This window comes from Mytilus trossulus, chromosome 2 (assembly GCF_036588685.1).
Source record: "Mytilus trossulus isolate FHL-02 chromosome 2, PNRI_Mtr1.1.1.hap1, whole genome shotgun sequence".
NCBI classification, from domain to species: Eukaryota; Metazoa; Mollusca; class Bivalvia; order Mytilida; family Mytilidae; genus Mytilus; species Mytilus trossulus.
In genome coordinates, this window is record NC_086374.1 from 47,466,653 (window position 1) to 47,490,631 (window position 23,979).

The 23,979-nt window shown below is 31.4% G+C and overlaps 1 protein-coding gene across 4 annotated transcripts in view; it reads right to left on the minus strand.

The window, feature by feature from the left end:
* Window positions 1-1,038: 1,038 nt before the first annotated feature.
* Window positions 1,039-23,979, minus strand: part of LOC134707426 (carbohydrate sulfotransferase 3-like) — a 34,259-nt gene continuing 11,318 nt past the window's right edge. Inside the window, exons 2-5 of one of the 4 annotated variants that reach the window (XM_063567152.1) lie at window positions 17,369-17,401; window positions 13,343-13,471; window positions 4,992-5,631; window positions 1,039-3,711 (exon numbers count right to left, since the gene is read on the minus strand). In XM_063567152.1, coding sequence (XP_063423222.1) covers window positions 2,919-3,711; window positions 4,992-5,631; window positions 13,343-13,457 — 1,548 coding nt within the window. In that variant the 5' untranslated portion in view covers window positions 13,458-13,471; window positions 17,369-17,401 and the 3' untranslated portion in view covers window positions 1,039-2,918. Of the gene's footprint in view, window positions 3,712-4,991; window positions 5,632-13,342; window positions 13,472-15,397; window positions 15,527-17,368; window positions 17,619-23,979 lie in introns of those variants that run through there. The other 3 variants (XM_063567150.1, XM_063567151.1, XM_063567153.1) reach the window with 3 other exon arrangements.

Below are 23,979 nucleotides of genomic sequence, written 5' to 3' on the forward strand. Positions count from 1 at the left end.
GTCTGGCGTAAATACAAAATTTATTCTTGGTATCTATAAGAAATGTATTCACATACTTATTAGTTGTTTAATTGTCAACTTAATCATATCTTCTTATTTGAAAAGAAGTTATACAGAATTGTATCCTTTACCATGACCAGTGCCGATTGTCAAATATGGCTGCTCTCTAAACTTATCCAATCTTCCAGAGATATGCGCAAAGGCATAATATTTCGAATGAGTTGGTTTCAGGACTGTTTTCTATTTTTAGTGAACCGTGTAAATGGGGTACATTTAAAAACTCTAATTTTGGCATTAAAATTAGAATGATCATATCATAGGAAACATGTGTATTAAGTTTCAAGTTGATTGGACTTCAATTTCATCAAAAACTACCTCGACTTAAAACGATAACCTAAAGCGAGACAGACGGACGGACGAACGAACGGACGCACAGACCAGAAAACATAAGTCCCATAAATTGGGCATAATAAGAACAAAAGGAACAAAACCCAATTTATCTGGAGGGTTCGTCAAAATTCAAATTGCTGATATGCCATGGCGATTACCCTTCTCAGAATTAAACACCACGCTGTGCACTTACGTTCTAGTTGCTTGACATAAAAAAAAAAAAAAGACGGGAAAAACAACAGACGCTTTGGAGAGTTAAATTTTATAAATGAAAGAGAATTGATAAAGTCTGTTACCTATCACTTTGTATGACCGATGTCACTTTTCGCTGGTGTCAAAATGCTTTATATAAGGTTCATGCGGCTATCTCGCAATACATTATGTAGCAAAATACCATTTTCAAAGTGTTTTATTTTTATTTTTACGAAACCAGGGATGAGGCAATCACAATAAGAATGCAGTTATGGGTTGGTCAGCGTTAGAAGAGAGTCGGTAGTATTTCAGTGAGAACTCCTATTTTCTGATTTAGGCGATTTACCAAATTACATGTTATGATTGATAATTCATTTTGATATCATCTCGCCATGAATCTAATTTATGGTTTAGTATTCATTATGAAGAATTATGTGAAATTGAACAACACCAATATATTTGTTTGTATATTTATTAAAAAGAACACCCATATAAACAAAATCTAAACTAGACAATACTAGAACATAATAATAAGGATTCAGATATGAATCAAACTTCATTCATCTATGAATATAACAGTCAATTCCAATAATTTCATCAGCCGACAAGTCGAATTGATAGACATGGAACCGAAGGAATTACCGGCCATCAATTTACCGGTTTCATTTTGTAAACAGGTTATGGAAGTGAAGGCTGGCTACTATACTAATTAAGTAGATAAGTATGTCCGGTATATATCAATACCACTATGAAAACTGAATTATAATAAAATTGCAGTTAAATAGAACCTAACAAAAAACGATAGACCCGTCTTCAAATTGCAATCAAAATTCTCAAGGATTAATGTGTATCTCCGAGTTTTCATATTGTAAGTTAGGTAAACAAAAGTTTTAAACCATTTTTAGAGAATTCATGGTCACTCAGAACATCTGAACATTGCAGTTGTGATTCTTAAACAAAATTTAAAATTCTTATTGAGCGTTTCTTTCAGTTAGTAGTTTGACTTTTCAAAGAAACTATATCGCCTTGAAGTCTATATTTACAGACATTTGTCTGAACATGTAATGGCAATGATTTAAAAGTTTAAAATTTACAAAATACCAATTCCTCTGATCGAGATGTTTTCGTAAGTTTTTCTCACGAGAATTTGTTAAAATAAAGTATAAATTTAGGTCAACGACAAAGAAGTACTGTCTTTATATCATCGGTTTTACTCAACCTTTTCAAAATCTTGAGTATGGGTCTTAATGAGTATATCAATAGGAGGTCGCTCTATCGCGACATTTTCCCGCACCCTTTCTGTAATCTTGAGTATGGACTCCATCGGAGAGTCTTCTAATGATTTGTTATTTTTATTTTAATTGTCAAAATCAGAAATGATATCGTACAAAATTGCAATGAGTCATTTAAATTTAACAAAACGACAGTATTATAGGAGTCTACTGTATAATAATTGTAAACTGAAAGAAGGGTATTATTGAAGGTTTCAATAAATGAGTCTTAGTTTTACACGTTTCTTGATCTTTGATGTTTGAAATTAGCTCATTAATTGTTTAACCTTATGTTCGTGATGATTCAGTTGGATGAAAACCGGTAAGGGTGTATTTCAATTTGAAATCAGTGTTTGTGCTGTAAAAATACAATTTGCCAAAAATCGGAAAAGATCCAGCGATTCGTGGCTCAAAGTCGGTAAAAACATTTATTTAATCAAGACAACAATCAGATATTGTACAGCGTCAGCGTCCCATTAATCCTGTTTGAATCCGATTCTGTTCCGATTTGTAATTATTACATGATTAAAAAAAGGAAGAATCTATCTCTACTCTCGAATGCGATCAAACAATATCAAACAGTCAACCGATGCATGACATTGTTCAGAACTTGATGGTCATGATTGTAAGCCAACTAGAGGAAAATCGGTTGGGTTTCAAGAACAAAACGAATGCACTTTACTATCGGGAGTACTTGGCTGACCTGTGCGGACCATTCCTGATCTTTAGGACTTCGAAACGAACGTATATATGTCTGTGTTCAGACAATGATACGACATTTCAGATTATTGAGGATAGTTATATATGACTTTTTCACTTTTCGTGTCTAATCTTGTTACACGGGGCTTTGTTTAACTCCGCATTACATTGTATGAACAGTGTTGTTTTCAATGGACGAGAATGTAACCCACTAAAACAATGCAATACAAAAGGACATTTGTGGGTTTGTAATATGTATCCTATCAGTAAGAAAGAAACATATCATTAATAATTCTGTTCAGTTGACCCGGTCAAACAGATGAGAAATTATTTCAAGTATGTATTGTGAAAGTGAATGCTTTTTGTTCATTCTAAATAATCACCGAAAACTGGACTTGTGTATCTGGATGATATGAATGTATTGTGTAATGTTGCATAATTAGGCAATTCTTTTAAACCTAATATGTTATAAACCTTTTTGCAATTTTTGTCAAATGATTTAACGACTTTAACATTGATATATTTTCTCCATAAATTGGCTGTTAATGTTGAATTTCTTCTAACAGTGTCATAATATCCATTACTGTAGCCTGCCTTTGTATGGCTCCCTAGCCATGATTCAAAATGTGCTGGTTCAGTTAATCCTAAAAAGCGGAAAAGACTCCTTGCTGCTTTTAAAGGTTGTTCTGCCACTGTTTCGTACAATATTGTTTTTATTCTGTCGGGATAAAGTGCTTTTAACCTGAATCCAACTTTGAGGTCTGACTTTAAGTTATCACAATTACTTCGTGTAATCGCATCTAGGTCATTTTGATTCTTTAGGAAATATCCATTTTTCCTTGATTGATAAGAACCTCTAGGATCACGAATTAAATGTATAATCTTCAACTGTGGAAATTCTTCTATTAGCTTTTCTGCTACTTTCATATTCATTCTTATAGTTTTAATCATCCTTACGGATTTTCTACATTTATCCTGGAATTCTAAAAGACAATTGTATTGTGTATTATAATGTCTGCAATGGTCAAATCGATGCATTGTGCTACTCTTGTTTGAGGAGCGAAAGTACGAAATTGGTACATGAAGCAAATCACATTTATAAAATTTGGCTAAGTCATCTAAAATGTCATCGATATTCTCTCGCCTTCCCTTTTGTTTCCTGAAACATATAAAAAGCGGAATGTTTTAATAATTAAAACATGACACACTTATCAAGTTTACTTTTACTTGATATTTTGCTTTACAAATCATATATACATTCAGAAAGTCAAGCAACTGTTTACTGTAAAAATGCACGTGTTGTCAGGATAAGCATAGCAACACACACACTAAACGACTTTAACATTGGTATATCGTCTCCATAAATTGGCTGTTAATGTTGAATTCAGGGTTCTTGTTGCCTATTCTTTAGTTTTCCATGTTGTGTCATGTGTACTATTGTTTTGTTTGTGTACGTGTCTTTTTCATTTTTAGCCATGGCGTTGTCGGTTTATTTTCGATAAATATGAGTTTGAGTCCGGTATTTTTCGACTTGTATGATACACATGTACTAGTATTGATTAGGTAATATGGTTATTAAACATTATTACTGTTTACGATTTGTAATTCAGGCCTATTTAGACGTACTACATGATGAAATGTCAATTTTAATGGAGTCAAAGTATGTTGCATGTTGAATAGTTCCTACGTCATTTGACTTATATAATTATAGAATAAAACCATTATAATATTAAATACTTCTGTTCATTCAAAACGCTCTATTTGCAATACAATTTAACAGAAGAAGTTGAAAAAATTCAAACACAACTTTAGCTTTATATTTTAGACTCTGAGTCAGATCGATGTCCGTTTTTTTAATATATAGACACGTCCAATGTTATTTCATGTTCTCAAATATTACTTGTCGAAGCAAATTCATGGTAGGGATTATCATTCACAGAATGAAATTATATATATAGCTATTCTGTTTATGAATTGCCCAAAAAACGAGAAACGAATTCTTTGAGTTCTAACAGATGTCTGAAGAGGATACTGATTTTTCACATCAGTTACCTGTGGATTCATTAATTTTCGTGGGTACCAATTTTCGTGGATTAGGAAAAACTTGCATTTTCGTGGATATTTGATTTCGTGGTTTTGCCAAAGTCTGCATACAGGCCTATATAAGATTTGTCATTCGTTGAACACTTTAATACGTGGTTCATCTGTACCCACGAAAACCACGAAAATGTGTAGCCAACGAATAATTATGAATCCACAGTATTCGAATGGAAGATGACACATTTTTAGCGACATTACAGTTGTGTTCCCTTTTACAAAATTTAAATCACAAATATTTTACGTAACGTTCGTCCAATCTCTTGACCAGAAGCTTTATTGTGAATAATTAGTATGTATATTAAAAAATACCAGTTAAATATTTAATAATACAATAAATACCTGCAAGTTCCGTTGATCGTGTGACAAACTGAGTCCATTGTAAAATAATGCTGACCTTTCACGTAAGGTTTTAATGGTTCATATATATAGAACATATCTGCTGCTTGCTGAATAAGGTCCGCAGTGAATGTTGATCCACTGCGCAAGTATGTTACTAATAAAACTAAAGTTTGATTAGAACTATTCATTTTCTTTAGAATTGATGAAATGTTAGAAGAATGTTTTTGGAATTCATTTGTGTCTTTTAAAGTTCTTTCTTTCTCTGTATAATTATTAGTCAAATGTTGTCCAGGTCTGTAATTTGATGTGTTATCCAGTAAAGGGATTTTTTCTTTCTTTTTCTTTGACAACATTATGTCAATATTTGAATTCACAATATCTTGAAAGTTAATAAAATTTCCATTTGAGTTTCTTTTTTCAGGAGAAAAGATTGACAGTTTTGATCTCTTTGATATGAATGAAGTTGTAGATTTCTCTAAAGTAGGCCCTGGATTTGTAGATTGACTAAACTTTTGTAAATTGTTTTCATTAAACGTTTCAACATCAACTGCTGAGTGAAGGCTTCTAGATTCAATGTCTTTTAAGTCATATTTGATGTAACTTTCAATATGACGATTCTGTAGATAACGCATTTGTTGAACTGGAAAAAAAGAAGAGATAGATATATTTTTGCAGGATGCAGTGTACTACTTATAGTCTTGTATACTTTTACAAACATTCCTTTTGATTTAAATTCATTTCAAAAAGATAAAAGAGGACGAAAGATACCAGAGGGACAGTCAAACACAGAGATTGAAAATAAACTGACAATGAACGTTACGGCAAAAAAATAAAAAGACAAGCAGACAAATAATAGAACATAAGACACAACATAGAAAACGAAAGACTAAATGAATGCCTCGTTCACACGTACATTTTATTCGAATTGAATTCGAATCGAATGCGAATCGAATTCGCTAATAGCGTTCACGCACTCTCCATTTTTAATTCGAATTGATTCGAATTGGCTAATTCGAATTATCTAATTCGTATTAGAAATACGCGTTTCCTAATACGAATTAAAGTAAACGTCGTTTGGACAGTAAAGCGAATTTGACGCTCATTGTAATTCGAATTAGAATTGACGTTAGGACGTAAAACGTTTCTAATGCGAATTAAACTAATTCGAATTAGTTATAATGCGAATCGAATTCAAATTACGTGTGAACTCAGCATAAGCAACACAAAAACCACCAAAGAGAAAACAACAGTCCGAAGCCATCAATGCATGACATCAATCGGTGATCAACCTAGCGAGAAACTACCTCACAAAAAGGCGGGCTTGAGAGGTTATTCATTAACAATACTGTATACCCTCTCGGCTAAATGAACGCTAAAATAAACTAAAACATATAGATAAACCAAAATTTTAAAATGCCACAAGACTAACACGCTTGATGTTTTTTGACAAAGTTTTCGTTCGTTATAAGTGTTTTTACATTTGTATACTTCGCTTGAGTACGACACATTTCAACGTAAATAGACGTACATGTATACATACAAATGGAAAATGACACTGCATATTCCGCTATTTACGTTTCTGATTTATGGGCTTTTATTTGTTAAAAAAAAAGGTAGTTCTCCAGTTTTCGGACAAAACTTTTTTATCAGTTTACACGAAACTAAGGCGACTGGTTTTTATCTTTAAAAATAACCTTTCTTTAATTTTTAATAATTCCGGATATGACATTGAGGAGTTACGGAACTTTATTCTTTGAAAAAGCGACGGGCGTGTCATGGGCTCCCGGTGCAGCTCTTTTTTTTTTAAATTATGCCTTTCTGATCATTTACGGGGTTAAAGTTTCTTCATATATTATACTTTTCTCAGATTATTAGTAAATTAGTCCTAGACACAAAAACGGGAAACTTTGGATATGGGTAGGATAATGAATTCTGTAATTGATGGCTACATTATATGTTTATCGTGATCGGCTACATAATATTATCAGATTATTACATGACATTTTTCATATCGCATGTATTCTTTATCAGCCCAAGAGCCGCATGGCTCGAGGGCTGATATTGACCGAGGGCTGATAATACATGCGATATGAAAAATTACATATTATGATCTTTTTATCATATGCTTCAACAATGGAGAAAAATAACAGATTCATATATTGATTCTTTTACGTGGTTCTAAAAAAGAACTTCAAAGAGTGAAAAGTTTACGGATGTCGGACCCCAAATTTAGTACATTCGATATGAATCTTTCTATCGTATACATTGTACCCAAACAGAAGAGAAAAATATCTAAATATGTACAAACCGACAAAAAAAGTTATTCAACAATATTCATAATGAACACTGTTTCGAAAAGTCAATTTTTTAAAGTAATTTTCTAAAATGTGTTTGAAACTTTTAAAAAAGCATTTATTTATTAATTTGTTTGTTAGTTTTTTTTTAAATTATTTTACACAATATACTTTCCAGTATCTAAATAATTGTTTTGTACATAACTTTGTAATGTTTTCCACTGAAAACGTAGCATTGAGGTGTATTTTCCGGAATTTGCCGAGTATAACCGGAATGCCATGCAATAACGTTACGGAAAGGCATGTGATAACAATCGAAGCATGTGATAAACTTTTCATATCAGCCCGCTAAGCACCAATTCGAAAAATATGGAATTTACGTTTAATTTAATGCTTTTATCATACAGTAAGAATCATATGTTATTTAGTCTAAGCATATGATAAATATGTTTATCGCGTTTGGCTACATTATATGTTTATCGTGATCGGCTACATTATATGTTTATCGTGATTGGCTACATTATATGTTTATCGTGGTCGGCTACATTATATGTTTATCGTGGTCTACATTATATGTTTATCGTGATTGGCTACATTATATGTTTATCGTGATTGGCTACATTATATGTTTATCGTGATCGGCTACATTATATGTTTATCGTGATCGGCTACATTATATGTTTATCGTGGTCGGCTACATTATATGTTTATCGTGATCGGCTACATTATATGTTTATCGTGATCGGCTACATTATATGTGTATTGTATCGGTGGGTGGGGTCATCGGGCACATTTTTCAAACTAAATACCCTACTGATGATTGTGGCCAAGTTTGGTTTAATTTGTTTCAGTAACTGCAGATGAGAAGTATTTTGTAAAAGATTTTTTTTTAAAATGGAAAAAATTGATTATAATGAGCAATTATTCCTTAAAGGGTCAATTGACAATTTTTGGTAGTGTTAACTTATTTGTAGATCTTACTTTGCTAAACAGTATTGCTATGTACTGTTTATGTTTATCTATAATAATATTCAAGATAAATAATTAACAAAATTTTCTCAAAATTACCAAATTCAGGGGCAACAACCCAACAACGGATTATATGTTTCGTCTGAAAATTTCAGGACAGATAAATTTTAACCTGATGTACATATTTACCCCCTATATATAATTTGCTCTAAATCATAAATGCTTTAGTTTTAAATATATAAAGCCAAAAATTACATTCTGCCTCTATGTTCTTTTTTAACAATGAAAGCTATGTTGGTTGGATGGCAGGGATGTCGGACACATTTTAAACCCGAATGATTGTTGCGGCCATTTTTTTTTATTAAATTTGACCCAGTTGTTTCACAGGAGAATATTTTTGTAAAAGCTAACGGACGATGACGACGGACGACGGACACCGGACGCCAAGTGATGAGAAAATTTCGCTTGTCCATTTGGGTCATTTGGGCCAAATGAGTTTAAAAGATTGAAAGAGTCCATGTACCAGGAGGGAAGAGTCAACTAAACTACTAATCTCACCATGTCAGTTTTTTATACACATTTCCAGCATTTTAAATTGAGGAAGTTCGTTAAATCAACTATTTTATGGAAGATTAATCCTAAAAGTATAATTTCTGTATTAGCTACACCGACAGAGATGATTTAAGTTGTGTAAAGAATTTACAAACTTATTTTACGATACATATAAATCAAAGTTTAGTATATGTTTTTGCAACGTAAATCTGAAATAAATTGACCATTAATCTGTATTTTACTTGGCTATTTTACTTGGCATGCATCAATACATAGCATTAAACAAGCCAAAGTTTGGCCCACCGAAACCAAAGCATGAAGTACTGCAATTAGTGAAATCATTAATTGCCTTCTTAAACAACTCTCAATTTACATTTTGTAATTGTTTGATGAGCCAACTGTTTATGATTTGAGCAACAGTAGCTAGATGTTATACAACTATTTGACTGCATTGTAGCGCTAACGAGTTTTTAGTTTTTCGGCGCCAACAATCTATTTTTTTTATCAAAATTAAACACGATCAAAATTATTTTTATGTCATCTGCTTGATCATAATATTATCCCCCCATAATGGGGATCAGAATAATACTTTAGTAAAAAAAAAGTACCCCCTCCATTTTGAAGCTAAATGATCGTTCCCTAAAAATGTTGGTTTTCGAAGTATTATATCTGTTGACAAAGACTCTAAGACTACCATGGTAACCCCTAGGATAAATCTTAGACTGTTAATCAAAGCCGCCATACAAAAAAGCATGGGCTATCTATTTGTTCTAAGACATATCTTTTGGACAGAAATAAAAATAAAATTCGGATTGTCTCACGACTAGTCTAAGAATGCGAATTGAAGTTTTTAAACAAAATCAATTAGTTTATATTCTATCAAGACCAGTGAAAATCGTATTCGGGCATTCAACCATTCAACGCTATAGATAAAATATATTTATTATTCATATACGGAAAGTTAAGACACGGACCAAAAAAGGTGGTGTGTAAAAAAGGGGGGTGTAAATTCGAAAAAGAGAATGCGAATGTGATTGATGTATATGTTCAAGTCTAAAGGCTTTTCTAATTCAGGAATAGATTGCCTTAGCTGATATTGGCAAACTTTTAGGGATTTTGGTCCTTTTAGGGGAATCGAGCGTCACTGATGAGTCTTTGTATACGAAACGCGTATCTGGCGTAAATACAAAATTAAATCCTAATATCTATGATGTTCTTATTTATCGCCTTCATTATTCATGCTATTTCAACTGCAAAGAAATGTTCAACGATTTGATTACATAAACAAACGACATTATATTTTCAAAGATAAATTGCATGAAAACGGATGTAATGAACAAAAATAACATCAATAACAATGTATCTTCTTATTTTCGTTGTGAGTGTTAAAATGTATCATCGAGATAAAATCTGAAAATTTCGGAAGTGTAATACATGCATGCATTGTTTTATTGCATATTCTATTACATGCACAAATAACTGTAGTCATCTAGTCGTGTTATATAACCCCCTGCGAACATAGTTATTCATTTTCAAGCGAGCATCTTTAAGATAAACAAATTCTCCATATCTAAAAATAGTGTTTTATCCATCAATACCCTTGATACTTTAGCATTCTTTTGCTGAACTTCCAATTTATAGTGGCATTTTAATACATGTCAAGTATGAAAAACAGCCGAAAAGGTATTTAACTCTCATCTGTAAGGTTATTACATACAACCTATTACTTATATGTGGCAGGTTTTATGTGTAAAATACCTACTGCTGGAAATTCCTTACACAGTTTAAATCATCTACGCTAAACTATTTGGTAAACTATTTCATTCATGTTGGATATAAATATTTCACCCATCATAAACACAGATAATTGATGTTTAAGATGCTGAAACGTTTGAGGGAATCGGGAGACTCGCCTCAACTGCTTTTGTCTTCTTTGGTTATTGCCTTTGTTTTTCTATGCTACTATTTGAAAATTGTTATCATCTCATTATGTTAAGTTTCTTACCCAAGAACAAAAAGTAAAAGAAATGTTAAAGCCTTGAACTTCTATCATGGAACATGCATGTTAAGCATATTGGCTCCGTTATACAACAGTCGTTGTAACTAACGGCAGACGTTTTATATTTTTTTCCATGTGATCATTTCTTATAGAATTGTTATTTCTATGCTATATTATGTTTGTTTTTGTTTTTGTTTTTTGTCACATAATAATTATGTTTATATGACAGTAAAGCTATATATGTAATTTATAGATACTCTTATTTTTGTAACTTCATAAATCAAAACAAGGCTCAATGGACGTTAGCCGCTCAACAGAAAATTGATTGCAAGAAAGATTTTTTTTAACGACAAATGTATTATTGAGAGTGATTATTATTATACTTCGTACATGATTTTCTTCAGAAGAACTGTGCTCATGGCGAAGAAACCATACGTCATATTTGCCCTGTTTGCTGACTTTTTATAACTGATTTTCAGTCTCAATGTTATCTTAGGTAAGTAGTTTTTCTCTTGGCCAGAAGATGATTGCAAGCCGACAACACGTATTCCATGTCTCTACAATGTGTAGATGATGGTACTACATGTATTGCAAAATCAGTAAAAAACAAACACATAAAGAATACCTGATGTACAGAAGAATCTGTTCAGATTTTTTAACTTTTTTTTTAAAGTATGATTTTGAAAAGGCGCCGATTAAGACAGGTAACAGACTACACTTAAACCGGTATTAAACTTTTCACAAAACATTCTTCATTTTTTCCACATGTCGTATGTCATGAAACCTTTACAACATGTGTGCAGATATTATATATGTGCATTGATTATACATGTATTTTCAACTGTTTCCTCAACAAATACCATTAAAACAGTAAAATTTAACATGTATACGAATATTCAAAAAGCGAGACAAAGGGTTATTATACCGTTTAACAATATTAATAGTTTCCTTGTCAACGAAAACAATAAAACATGCCACTGGTGACATTCATTAAAGGAAATACTAACAATAAAGTCACAGAAAAGGATGTGAATAACCATGGAAGTATTAATATATAATGTTTCCATGGTGCAACACATCATATTCTTTTTCTTAGGGGTGGGGTGGGTGGGGGTGAGTGGGAGTAGGGAGTCTAATCATGTGATGCAGTTACCAAACATGGATAAAAATTAAGGATTGCTCGGATTAACAAACATATACATTTATCATTGTGTACATGGAAGTTTTAAAATCATTTGCTTTTACTTTCCACTTAGTTAACTGAGTGCTTAATCAATGGTTGAAGTTCATATTCAGCCATGCTAGTAGCCAATGTTTTGGTCTTTGATTGATTTAAATGGTTGTATGTACCTTTTTGATTTTAAAGTTTCATTTCACAGATTTTTGTTTATGTTAAAGCTTATTCTGCACTAGTAAATTTACCTGGTGAACACGGAGATGTAGTATAAACTTCAGAGAGAATCGAAGGTAACCGAACGAACAAATTGTAAGACAGACATACAAAGAGCAACATTCAGGCAGTTGCATTGGTAACTATGTGCCACTAAATGCCGCCATGTTTACCATCCACTCAACTTCAAATGAGTTATAGTCCAAAAGTAAATACTGTCAAGGATTATTATACTTGTTTTCTAACTTGAAGACTAAAGTTAAATAACTAATCTAATTATGATATCTCAAAACATAGTAATGAAAACGGGAAATTATTTTTAATTGGCTAAGAGAGTACACCATGTCGCTCAATGTCCAAACTGAGTATTACATTGCATAATTATTAAAGAATGTGGATATGAAATTTAAATAGAAACGAAAATATGAAATACAATTAATCATAAAACACAGAATTAAAGTATAACATATCAAAATTGTGAATTCTATATTAAATTCTTCAATATTAAATGAAGCTGTATTTTTCTCTCAAATCTAATACTGTAGAGGACCATATATACATCGTTCCTTCTATATTCGGTAAAATTGGCCGAGTGTTTAAAAAGAAGATTTAAAAGTAGATAAACATGACTGTGATTTCCCATATGGTTTAGATATGTTCTATCTGCTTCAGATGCGCGCAATGTTTTTCGTCCTATAAACATTGTATGGGAATAGTTTTATAAAGGTCTCTCCATAATCTGTTCAATAAATATTTCGTCTTGCAGTTGCAAAGGAGAATTATAATTTAAGAATGCCCCTGTTGGCCATATTCGGGTTTCCCCCGATCAAACCCAAATTTAGGGATAAGGTATGATTGTCGATAAGACAACTATCCAGTGGAGTTGAAGGGGGTTGACAGCAAAAAATCATAGACCAACTTCAACAACCAAACCAACCGGCCACACCGTAAGGTCGGCTATAAAAGGCCCCTGAAATGTGAAACAATTTAAAACGAAAACTTACAGCCTAATTTCTAACAAAAAAAATTACGAAAGACAAATATGTCCGACACGAATCGACGATACGCTCAATGTGTCTTCAAACAACAACAAACAAAATTAAACGTATTTAAAACAAATAAAGTATTAATCAAAAATATAACTTACCATGATGTGTAGATAAAACGAAAATCCCAGCAATGCAAAAAGAAACAAGAATGGCCACTTTTTGATGTCTTTTTCCCAGTAACACTATATTCTTTACACGTGTATGAATGCTCATACTGTACTGTCATTCTAAACACATGAAAATGACATTTTATGTTATTAATGCTATAATAATATCATAAATAATGCGTATTGTATATATATATGTGAACAATCCTTTAATATTTAATGCATCAGTGCGTGGAAAAAACATTCATAGTATTTTCATCAATTATTGTTTTTTTTACAATGAAACTATACTGACTCTATGTTACAGAGCGCGATCCTCGAGGTGCGATCTAAATTAAATTGAAATAATACTTGTAAGTCCTTCCTCCGCTTTGTCATAAAAACAATGCAAGAGAATTTCCAGTAAAACCATGATTATTGACATACAATCTGTTTATATACTGTACTATATATACATGCCAAATATGTTTTATTATATCTTAATTCAGCGACGTACATTTTATAGTTTTTAAAAGATCAAAGTGCATATAAACAGGTCACACGGTCTATTGTTAAAATTAATGTTTTGGAACTCAAACAGCACGTAATGTCAAATTCCAGAGTATTTTATAGTCTCTTACACTATTGAGTACTGCTATCTATTTGGATGCTGGGAAATATTAAAGTTTATTCACCATTATTGATTCCAGATCAAAAATATTTAATCCGGACTCAGCTAAATATACGCGTAGTTTATTTTATATAGGTTATCTTGAAGAAAAAAAATCATTTTCACATTACCTAAAGATCGTACAAAATGAAATTAAATAGACTTTGGAAAATTTGCATGATTTGCAAAAAAGATAAAATGTGACAATAGGAAGTTTGTCCATTTTAATTAACCTATAGCTATAAGCCAATAAGTGAAACTCCAAAGCGACTTGAGTTTATACAAAGATAATGTATGTCGACGAGGAATACTATGAAACACACACAAATAGACACACACTCATACATAAATAAAGGGGATAAATTGAATAGGAGCGCGCATCATTTACGGCACGTTAAAAACAAATTTATGCAATAGTTGCGTCACAAGGTTACATTTCATTTGCCCTTAAAAATAAATACTGATTTATAAATACAGGTCAAATTTTATATAAGATGTGTCATAAATGCAAGAAATTGTGTAGGGTATCCCCTGAGATAAGTTAACTACATGAGAGTTCATATTCATTTTTCATACAAAATGAAGTGTCACTGATGGGTAAAGAATTGTATAGTCATATGTACAAGGTGACAAGATGGAAATGACTTAGTTAGAGGCAAATAGAAGAGGATTTACTGTGTAATTTTTATGACCACACATAAAAGATATCTAATGTATTGAACAAGAGAGATACATGTACAAGTCGTAAAGATGTATAAAAAAAAAGATGCAAAGCCAGAAACACAATGGACGTGGACCTGTTGATGTGGCGGGGGGAGGGGGGGGGTCGGACCTTTATCGGGACTCCGGGGTCAGGTGAGTTAGGGATTTCGGGATTGATCCTTTAGGGATCCGTGAATTCTTTCTTTTTTTCGAATTTCGGGATGTCGGAATTCAAATTTCTTTAAATTCGGGATTTTGGAATCAGGACCCCTCCTACCCTCTCGCTGTTTAGACCAGTAGAAAATACAACCTCAACTTTTAAAGAGTAAATCAGTTATTCAGTGTTTAATGTGATTCGAGAATTATGTTTTATTATGCTATCAAAACTATATATAAGTTGCAGCATTATTATTAAATTTCTCCTTTCAATATATATCTATAATTATTCATACTGTATACCTCATATGGTCATATATATTCATTTATTTATTATACTATTTTCCTGTAAAACTGGGGCAAATGAAATGTATTATTTTGGGGCAAATGAAATGTATTATTTTGGGGCAAATGAAATATCATGGCTTATTGCGTTAATGAAAGATTGGTTTGGCGAAAATGATATGCCAATTGGCTCACAAGCAAAATACTAATGAAGTTCTACAAAAATGTAGGATATGTTAAATAAGTGTACATACGTGTGTCAATAAAATGTCTAGTTGTGATATATATGAAGAGTGATAACCTACTGCAGCGCCTGTCAATACTGAGGCTGTTAGTTCAAACCTCGCCAGTGGCAGGTGCACTCGACTCCAATCTTAATTAACTAGGATTGTTAGTTTTCTTACCGAAGGTCAGTGGTTCGAGCCAGTTTCCTTCACCACTGTAACTGACCGCCACGAAATTGAATTAAAAGTGAAGTAAAACACCAATCAATCAATCAATGTAATGACTGAGATATTAACGTTGAAAACGGAAATATAATAGCATAAGGCAGCTACCAAATGACAACAATAATCAAGAGACATCTAGATGTGAAAAGTCTTTGATAATAGTCATGTGTTGATTAAAATTGGCAAAACATGCGATCGCACGAAAAGCAACACCATTTTAGTTGTATATTATATAATTATTTGCGATTAAAAATGAAATGACAAGTAGTTCTACGTTTTAACCTGTTATTACATATTAGTAGTTTATTTCTGTCACACCAATGTCGTTCTCACTACGCTCAGAAAAATGTAACCGAACGGTCTTAATCTTAATAGTGTTCCAGAATTTGTAGCCTGCACAATGTTTGAGGGCGACATTCACACCGTGAACGAAATAACCGAAATTAGAACGTTCGATGAACGGAGTTGTCAAACTTGGAACTCACTACGGAAGAATTTATCGTATTTTTTTATCGTTCTATAAATAGAATTGCCTTTTTCAAACTTAGAACTTACTTGTGTTGTGGTTGGGTATCAATTTAGAAACAATTCCTTTATGTCCTGCTCTACGCTCATTTTAACATAGGTAGGCATTATATTTGAAATTGTCGATATTTTACACTGACCGTTAACTAGTTGATGTAACTGAACATTAAATAATAGTGGTAGTCATCAGCTGTATACAAAGTATCATACTACTCTATGAATGATTTCATTCTGACTGCATCATAATACAACAAGAATGTGTCCATACTAAACGGATGTCCATCCGCACTATCATTTTCTATGTTCAGTGGACCGTGAAAATGGGGTAAAATCTCTAATTTGGCATAAAAAAAACAGAAAGATCACATCATAGGGAACATGGGTACTAAATGACTAAGTTTCAAGTTGATAGGACTTTAAATTCATCAAAAACTACTTTGACCAAAAACTTGAACCTGAATCGCGACAGAAGGATGGACGAACGAACGGTACCAAAACACATAATGCCCATAAATGGGGCATAGTAAATGGGGCATAAAAATTAATATCCATATGATTTCATTCTGATTGTATCATGTTAAGTTATTTTTCGGATATATCCAATATATAATTAATGTAAATCAGGGATTTTGTTTCCAATAGATTCAAGAGTTGAACAGCTTGGTGAATATAAGGAAGATATACTTTATAATGTAAAGATCAAAAGAAAAAAAGAAATAAATAAGCCTATGTGTTTTAGTACAAAACAATCGACATGTTAGACGTTGGGAATAGGTTATATGAAGGAAACACTCACAGTTTCAATAGAAATTAATTAATAAAATACGTAGATAATTAAAAACAGTAATAATAATTATACATTTTATATAATTTCATTATTTGTATATTTTTTGGAAAATACTTTGTTACAATTGGCTTAAAGTATCTTCCCGTCATTCTAAAATCAACATTCATTTCAAAATGGAAATAAAAGAAAAACTTGATCATAGAAATCGTGTTATCATGATCCTAGCAAAATATGTGGTTATAAGTATTGAATGCTACGTTAAGTAATTTTATCATCATAGTTTTGTCAATGCGTTGACTTTGTACATTTTTTAGAACGAAGTGATTCCGCGCTTCAAACATAATGTACTTTGGTCAACGTTTTTACATCCCAATAAATTTACAAAAAGAAGCATTCAATTCTTATATAATATAATTTCTTAATAATTTATGTTCGTTCTAATTACGATATGAAAAAAGACTTACCTATTTTTAGTAATCAGTAAATAATGGCCAAATCTGTAAGATAATAGTAATATCCATTAGTGAACAGCCAAACTACAATTGTCAATGACATTAATGTGGTAGCTGGTCATCACATTATTATCGTTTATTAAGGTGTCATTTAATGTTAGATAGTCCGGTACAGATGGTCATCACATAATAATATCTCATTAATTTGTCATTAAGCACGTATCCTTGAACTGACTCTCTGACTTCTGATCACTTCTTGTTATATGTATCCATAAGTATTAAATAAAATGAGTCGTATATGATTTATCGCTATTTGTATTACACCTGATTTCTTCGAATAAATCAACCTTAAAAAACCTTAATAAGAATGGATTATGATAAGACTGGGACTTTTTACATCAACAGTCCCACGATAAGAACGAGTTACAGGATGTTTATTTGCCATGGGTAACACCAGGGGAGCAGAGAATACTTACCAATCTAGAACGCCCAAATTGAATTTGGATCTTTTTGAAGAGAAATGCGTTTGTGGAGTTTGGATGGCTATTTGTTTGGTTCTACATTGTATTTAGTGTGTGTTAGTACTTCTAATTTTTTTTTTATAAATTTTGAAATGGTTGTCTTTGATAAAATAATAGTGATATCGTTTTATGATGATCTTAAAAAAATATGCTTGCTAGAATATAATTTAATTTTGATAAATGTGAGTACAAACTATGTAAAAAAAAACTATGGACATAGATTTGGAAGTTAATTTCTCACATTTCCTAAATATACACGTGATACCAAGCAAAATAAATACAAATTTCAGTTACCTATATAAACTGAAATTGTTATACTTAACATTGCCATAAAAGAGGGAGGGTTGTCAAGCCACAAAACCAGGTTAAATCCACCATCATTTTTTTCTTCTTAAAATGTCCTCTACCAAGTCAGGAAAATGGCCATTGTTATATTATAGTTCGTTTCTGTATGTGTTACATTTTTTTTAATGTTGTATTTCTGTTGTGTCTTAGTTTTCCCCTTACATTTGATGCGTTTCCCTCAGTTATAGTTTCTAACCCGGATTTGTTTTTTTCTATAGACAATAGACAATAGACAATACTTTATTAATAAACCTCAGACACATAGGTGTACAAGAGGACATCATATATACACGTATACACATGTTTGTACTCAACACATAGACACTAAACATAATAATGCTACATACATGAGAAAATATAGCAAATGTCAATTTACAAACTACCATAACTTTCAACTAAAAACCAACATAAATCACAAGTATCGTGTAAGAATTTTTAAAAATATTGCTAAGTTTTTGTAAAGTTCTACATGACAAAATGTTAAAAGCTGTTTCAATTTGTACTCCGTTGGATTTGCAGTATAATATTGTGGAATATATTTATTTCTAAGCAGTTTTATTTCCTGTTTTTGACATTTAAAAAGATAATGAAATTCATCCCCTATTCCATTTCCACAAAGATGACAAATTCGTGCATTTTTTGGAATTCCGGACCATCTTCCCGTTTCTACAGGAATTTTTAAATTTGAACATCTGAGTTTTGCCATATAAATCCTGTCACACAGCTTCAACTTTATCAGGTTTCCAAACGAAATTCCTCTTTATTAAATGAATAAAATGCACCTCTTGAAGAGTTATTCATTTGTGAAAACCAATGTTGGATGAATTGATCATTCAGTTTTTGTGAAATAATGTTCTTTAATCCCAGTTTATCCAATGGAAGTTGATTTTGCCAAATAAAACTAATTCCATTTTCGTCAAATATGGATTTAACGTACGTAATCCATTTAAATTTTGTGGGGTTTTGAAAATGTAATTTGAGCATTAATTTATACATAATGGAAGATAACTTCTTATTTTCCGATAACAAGTTATTCCAAAACAACACCATTTTACGTTTAATAATGGTTTCCAAAGGGAATCTTCCGAGTTCCCCATACACCATATAATTTGGTGTACTGCTTCTTAATTTCAAAATGTTTTTGCAAAATTGAAGGTGTATTTTCTCAATGCTTTCTTTATTTTCAAATCCCCATACCTCTGAAGCATATAATAAAACAGGACTAACCAATGAGTCAAAAAGTTTTAGCTGCAAATCGACGGGAATACTCATATTTTTTATTTTTCGGTATAGAGCATACAAAGACTTCTGTGCTTGAACAAGAAGTTTTTTTCGTGCTGTACAAAAGCTACCGTTGTAATTGAAAAGTACACCAAGGTAGCAGTAGGAATCAACTATTTCAATTTTTTCACCATATATCATAAAATTCTGATTTCGTTTTACTTTCCTTTTACTAAAAATCACTGCTTTGGTTTTGCTTGTGTTAATCTTAAGCTTCCATTTTTTACAATATTCTTCAAAACATACAAGGTTTTTTTTGTAATCCTTCTGCACTTTCAGACAATAGCGCAGTATCATCTGCGTACAGTATAATAAACAATTTAACATACATTTCTAATGATTCCAAGCACAGCTTTGAAATATTATTTAGACTTTCTATATTATTTTCCACAAAATAACTTTCTAAATCATTTAGAAACAAAGAAAATAAAAAAGGTGATAGATTTTCACCTTGTTTTACTCCTGTATGAGATATAAAAAATTCGGAAAATTCATTTCCTTTCTTGACACATGTTTTTATATTTTGATACATATTATAGATCACATTAAATAGTTTACCTTAAATGTTTGATTTTTGCATTTTTTGCCACAATCCTGACCTCCATACAGTGTCAAAAGCGCTTTTAAAGTCTATAAAAGTGCAAAATAGCTTCTTACCAAATGAAAAATATATAGTAATTAAAGAATACAATACAAATATATTGTCAACAGTAGAGAATCCTCTACGAAAACCTGCTTGTGACTTTGAAATCAGGTCTACGTGATCTGCATAATTATTTAACCTGTAATTCAACATAGCAGAAAAAGTTTTACTAAAGCATGAATTCAAAGTGATTCCTCTGTACATTTCGGGATCAGATCTGGATCCTTTATTTTTAAATATAGTAATCATGATTCCATTAGACCAACTGTCTGGAACAATTCCAGTATCTAAAATCAAATTGAATAGCTTAACATAAATTGGCATTAAATCGTCAATTGTATTCTTTATATACTCATTTAAAATTTCATCGCTACCTGAAGCTTTGCCATTTTTTAAGTTTGAAACCACTTTTTTAATTTCATCTTCTGTTACTGGACTGTTTAAAAATAACTCAACATCGTCTTATAGAGTATCAAATTCCAAATCTTGTTCGAAATCATTTTCTATCTCAACAGTTTCATTTAGTATTTTAAAATGATCATACAATGCTTTTAGAGATATATCGTCATTGTTATCTTTTTTTTTACTATCATTTAGATTATTAAGGATTTTCCATAGAGCTTTTGTGTCCTTTTTAGAAATGTTACGCAACTCATCAGCAGCTCTCTGTTGATAGTTTGCAAAAGATTTATTTAACTAAATCGAACAGCGTTATACTACTGTTGCCTTTATTTACAATAAATTTAACGTAACAAAAGACTAGCGATGATAAAAGCGTCCACCTAAACTTATAGCCTGTTACAGTATATATCCAGCGAGACTAATGAATCACAAAGTGACATGATTTATAATTTACCTTCATAATTCTCTGTTGATGAATTTAGTAATTATAAAGAAACAACGGAGCAATTTTGACCGATATAGAGATTTGACCATTCTTTTTACGTCTATTTTCGTTATATTGTATTTCCATGTATTCAAATACAGTCAATATGTACACCCTATGCTTTGAAAGTTTAGAACTAAAACAGTACCGATGAAAGCAAATCAATAAAAATAAACCTTTTTAAATTGTTGTTTTTTTCAAATTATTTTTCTTTAAATTAGATTGTACGGTTTGGCTTCAAAGAATTTAACCGCTAATGCCAATGATCGGTCAATTTTGAATGCAAAACGAACCAAAAGGATAATAAAATTGAGTATATTATCAAACTTTGATTTAGGCATTACTCATCTAGAAACCGCAGACTAATTTCTCTTTATAAATATATTATAATACGTCCTACAGACTTGTAACTTTATTTTTATGATCTTGTTTGTTTATAAATTGAATTTGATTGGTCAACACCTACAAAGTATATGTCCAAAGTACATGTTCAATTGATTGCTAATTGGTGACCATTAAGAACAAGTGTTAGGTGACATGGTTTTGATTAATGGGTACACATGTACATATTTGCTTGTATGTTTACCGATAAAATGTTCTGGTAAGGAGGTCAACGAACTGACTCTCATGCATATTCTTTACTCAATAACTTACTATATAACGCATATTTTCTAAAGTATATTAATCTTATACTTAAAAAAGATTACTTTAGGCATGATTGCCAATGAAGCAACTCTCCATAATAGACCAAATTATACAGAAATTAACATCTATAGGTCACCGTAAGGCCTTCAACAATGAGCAATTGCCAAAGTCATATATAAAAGTCCTGACAGTACCGTACATGTATCATTTAGTGTAAACAACTTTTTTTATATTATGAAAAATACAAGTATAAATTATAAACACATTCACAGTAAGGATCCAGAAACAAGCAACAATTGCTTATATTAATGTGTCTCCCGGCATGCGCGTAGCTACGTTTACGTCAAAACGCCCGGGCGTACACTTGAATTTTGAAAATAAAACAAATACTCGACATAGAATTAAAAAAACTGGTCAAAATCACATCAGTCTTGTGTTTCTTCTTTCAGTGGATTGTAATTTCTAATAAAAAGGGACTAATTTAATCAAATAGATAATTTAATAGATTTGTTTGAATCTTTTGTAAAAGTCTGAATCTACTATGAATTCTATGTACTTATCTTATATTTAAATCAATTTACTATCTGCCCAGATTCAATATACTGTTTGTATTTTTGTCGAGTCTGTGATTTATGTCCTAAAAGCGAGACAAAATGGCGTCAATATTGAGGTTCCAAATGTGAATAAAGTCTTTTGAATGACTCTCCGTGAAATATTTCAAAAGTTGGACAGAAACTGTTTATGATCAAAAGAGTATTCACAGCAATATAAAAATGCAATTATATTTTTAATTTTCCCGCAATTTAAGGACAAAAAATATTTCTTTCTGCAATTAATACGTGGTCGCAATTTGGGCTTACATTTTGTTATTTCTCAATTACATTAACTACTCGTCGAACATTCGTCGAATTTTATGAAAATGCCGACTGAGAAGCTTTTTCTATGACTAATGTCTCAAGCTAAAATTTTGAAAGCATTTGTTTTCGTTCTTTTTTCTGTTGTTTTCTGATAGACAGATAGCCTTGACTCTTCTTTACGCAATTAACTGTTTTACATGCTCAATTCGTAAATCTTCATAGCTATTTATAGATATTCGTGAGATATTCCAGATAAAAAAAAACAATATCAAAAGAAAATTTAATATTTTTTTCAAGTCCCTTTAAAGGAATGATAAATTGATTCACTTTTTGTGGGAAGAAATCCAAGGTGTTCCAGATTTTTTTTTATATTTTTGTTCATTAGAAGGTGCTTTTGTCGATTGTATGCTCACTCACGGCACCCTTTAAATTTATTTAAAAGTAATATTGGTTTGGACATTTTCTCTAAAACCAATTACCATTTGGCTAGCTTCCAGTTTAACACGATGAATAAGTTAACATATTACAAAATTTAACCAAAACAAATAAACCATTTAGATTCAAAAGTATGTTGCTATCAATGATTTTTTTACTGACAGGAATCATTATGGTATCTCATTCTCTATATCTTTTGGAGGCTTTTTCCCTTAACCCACTACCCGTAGGTGCTTTAACATTGAGCGGTTGGTACCCCTCTTATCGTCATCACCCAGCTACGCCACTGCTCCGTACATCCTTTGCCAACTGTACAATATAAATAAATCACTCCTGCTATACACTTATGAAACAAAACGTTAATTTAGATAAACACACCAAAGACCTGTATTCGTATAGTATCGAAAAATATAGACATTTTAATAAAATAGTATAATGTTGTTGTTTAGAAAAAAGCTATCAGTGAGAGTCTGTGAATTAAAAATGAAGGCATATGTACACAAAAGACCAAGAAAATGTTATCAGAAAGAGATCAGCCATTTACTACAAACAAATAAGTTAAAATCAACTTCTTAACATTAATTGTCCTTATAAAATAATGGATCTTCCTTTCTGCGTTGCTTGTTTTATTTTAAAAAACTATACAAGTGTGGACACAGATTAGTGTGGATAGTGTATTTGGATTTTTGACAGTGTTTTCTTACAAATAAGAGTTATCTGCTAATTCGTATTATTCAGTTCGCATTATCATGCGTTTTCGTTAATAAGAACTAGTTTATTCGCTTTATTTTGCAATTCGTATTAGAATTTACGTTCGAACGTAAAAACACCTTCACTAAAATTAATTTGGCTCGTTTAATTTTCATAAAAAATTACTTTGACCCTTTAACAAAAGTATATAAAAATTAAAAAAATAAACCAACCGGTTTTATCAGAAAAATTACACTGGTTATATAGCAGTTTGGCAAACACCAATGTTGGTCATTGGGAAGCTTAATTTTCCTTTTACA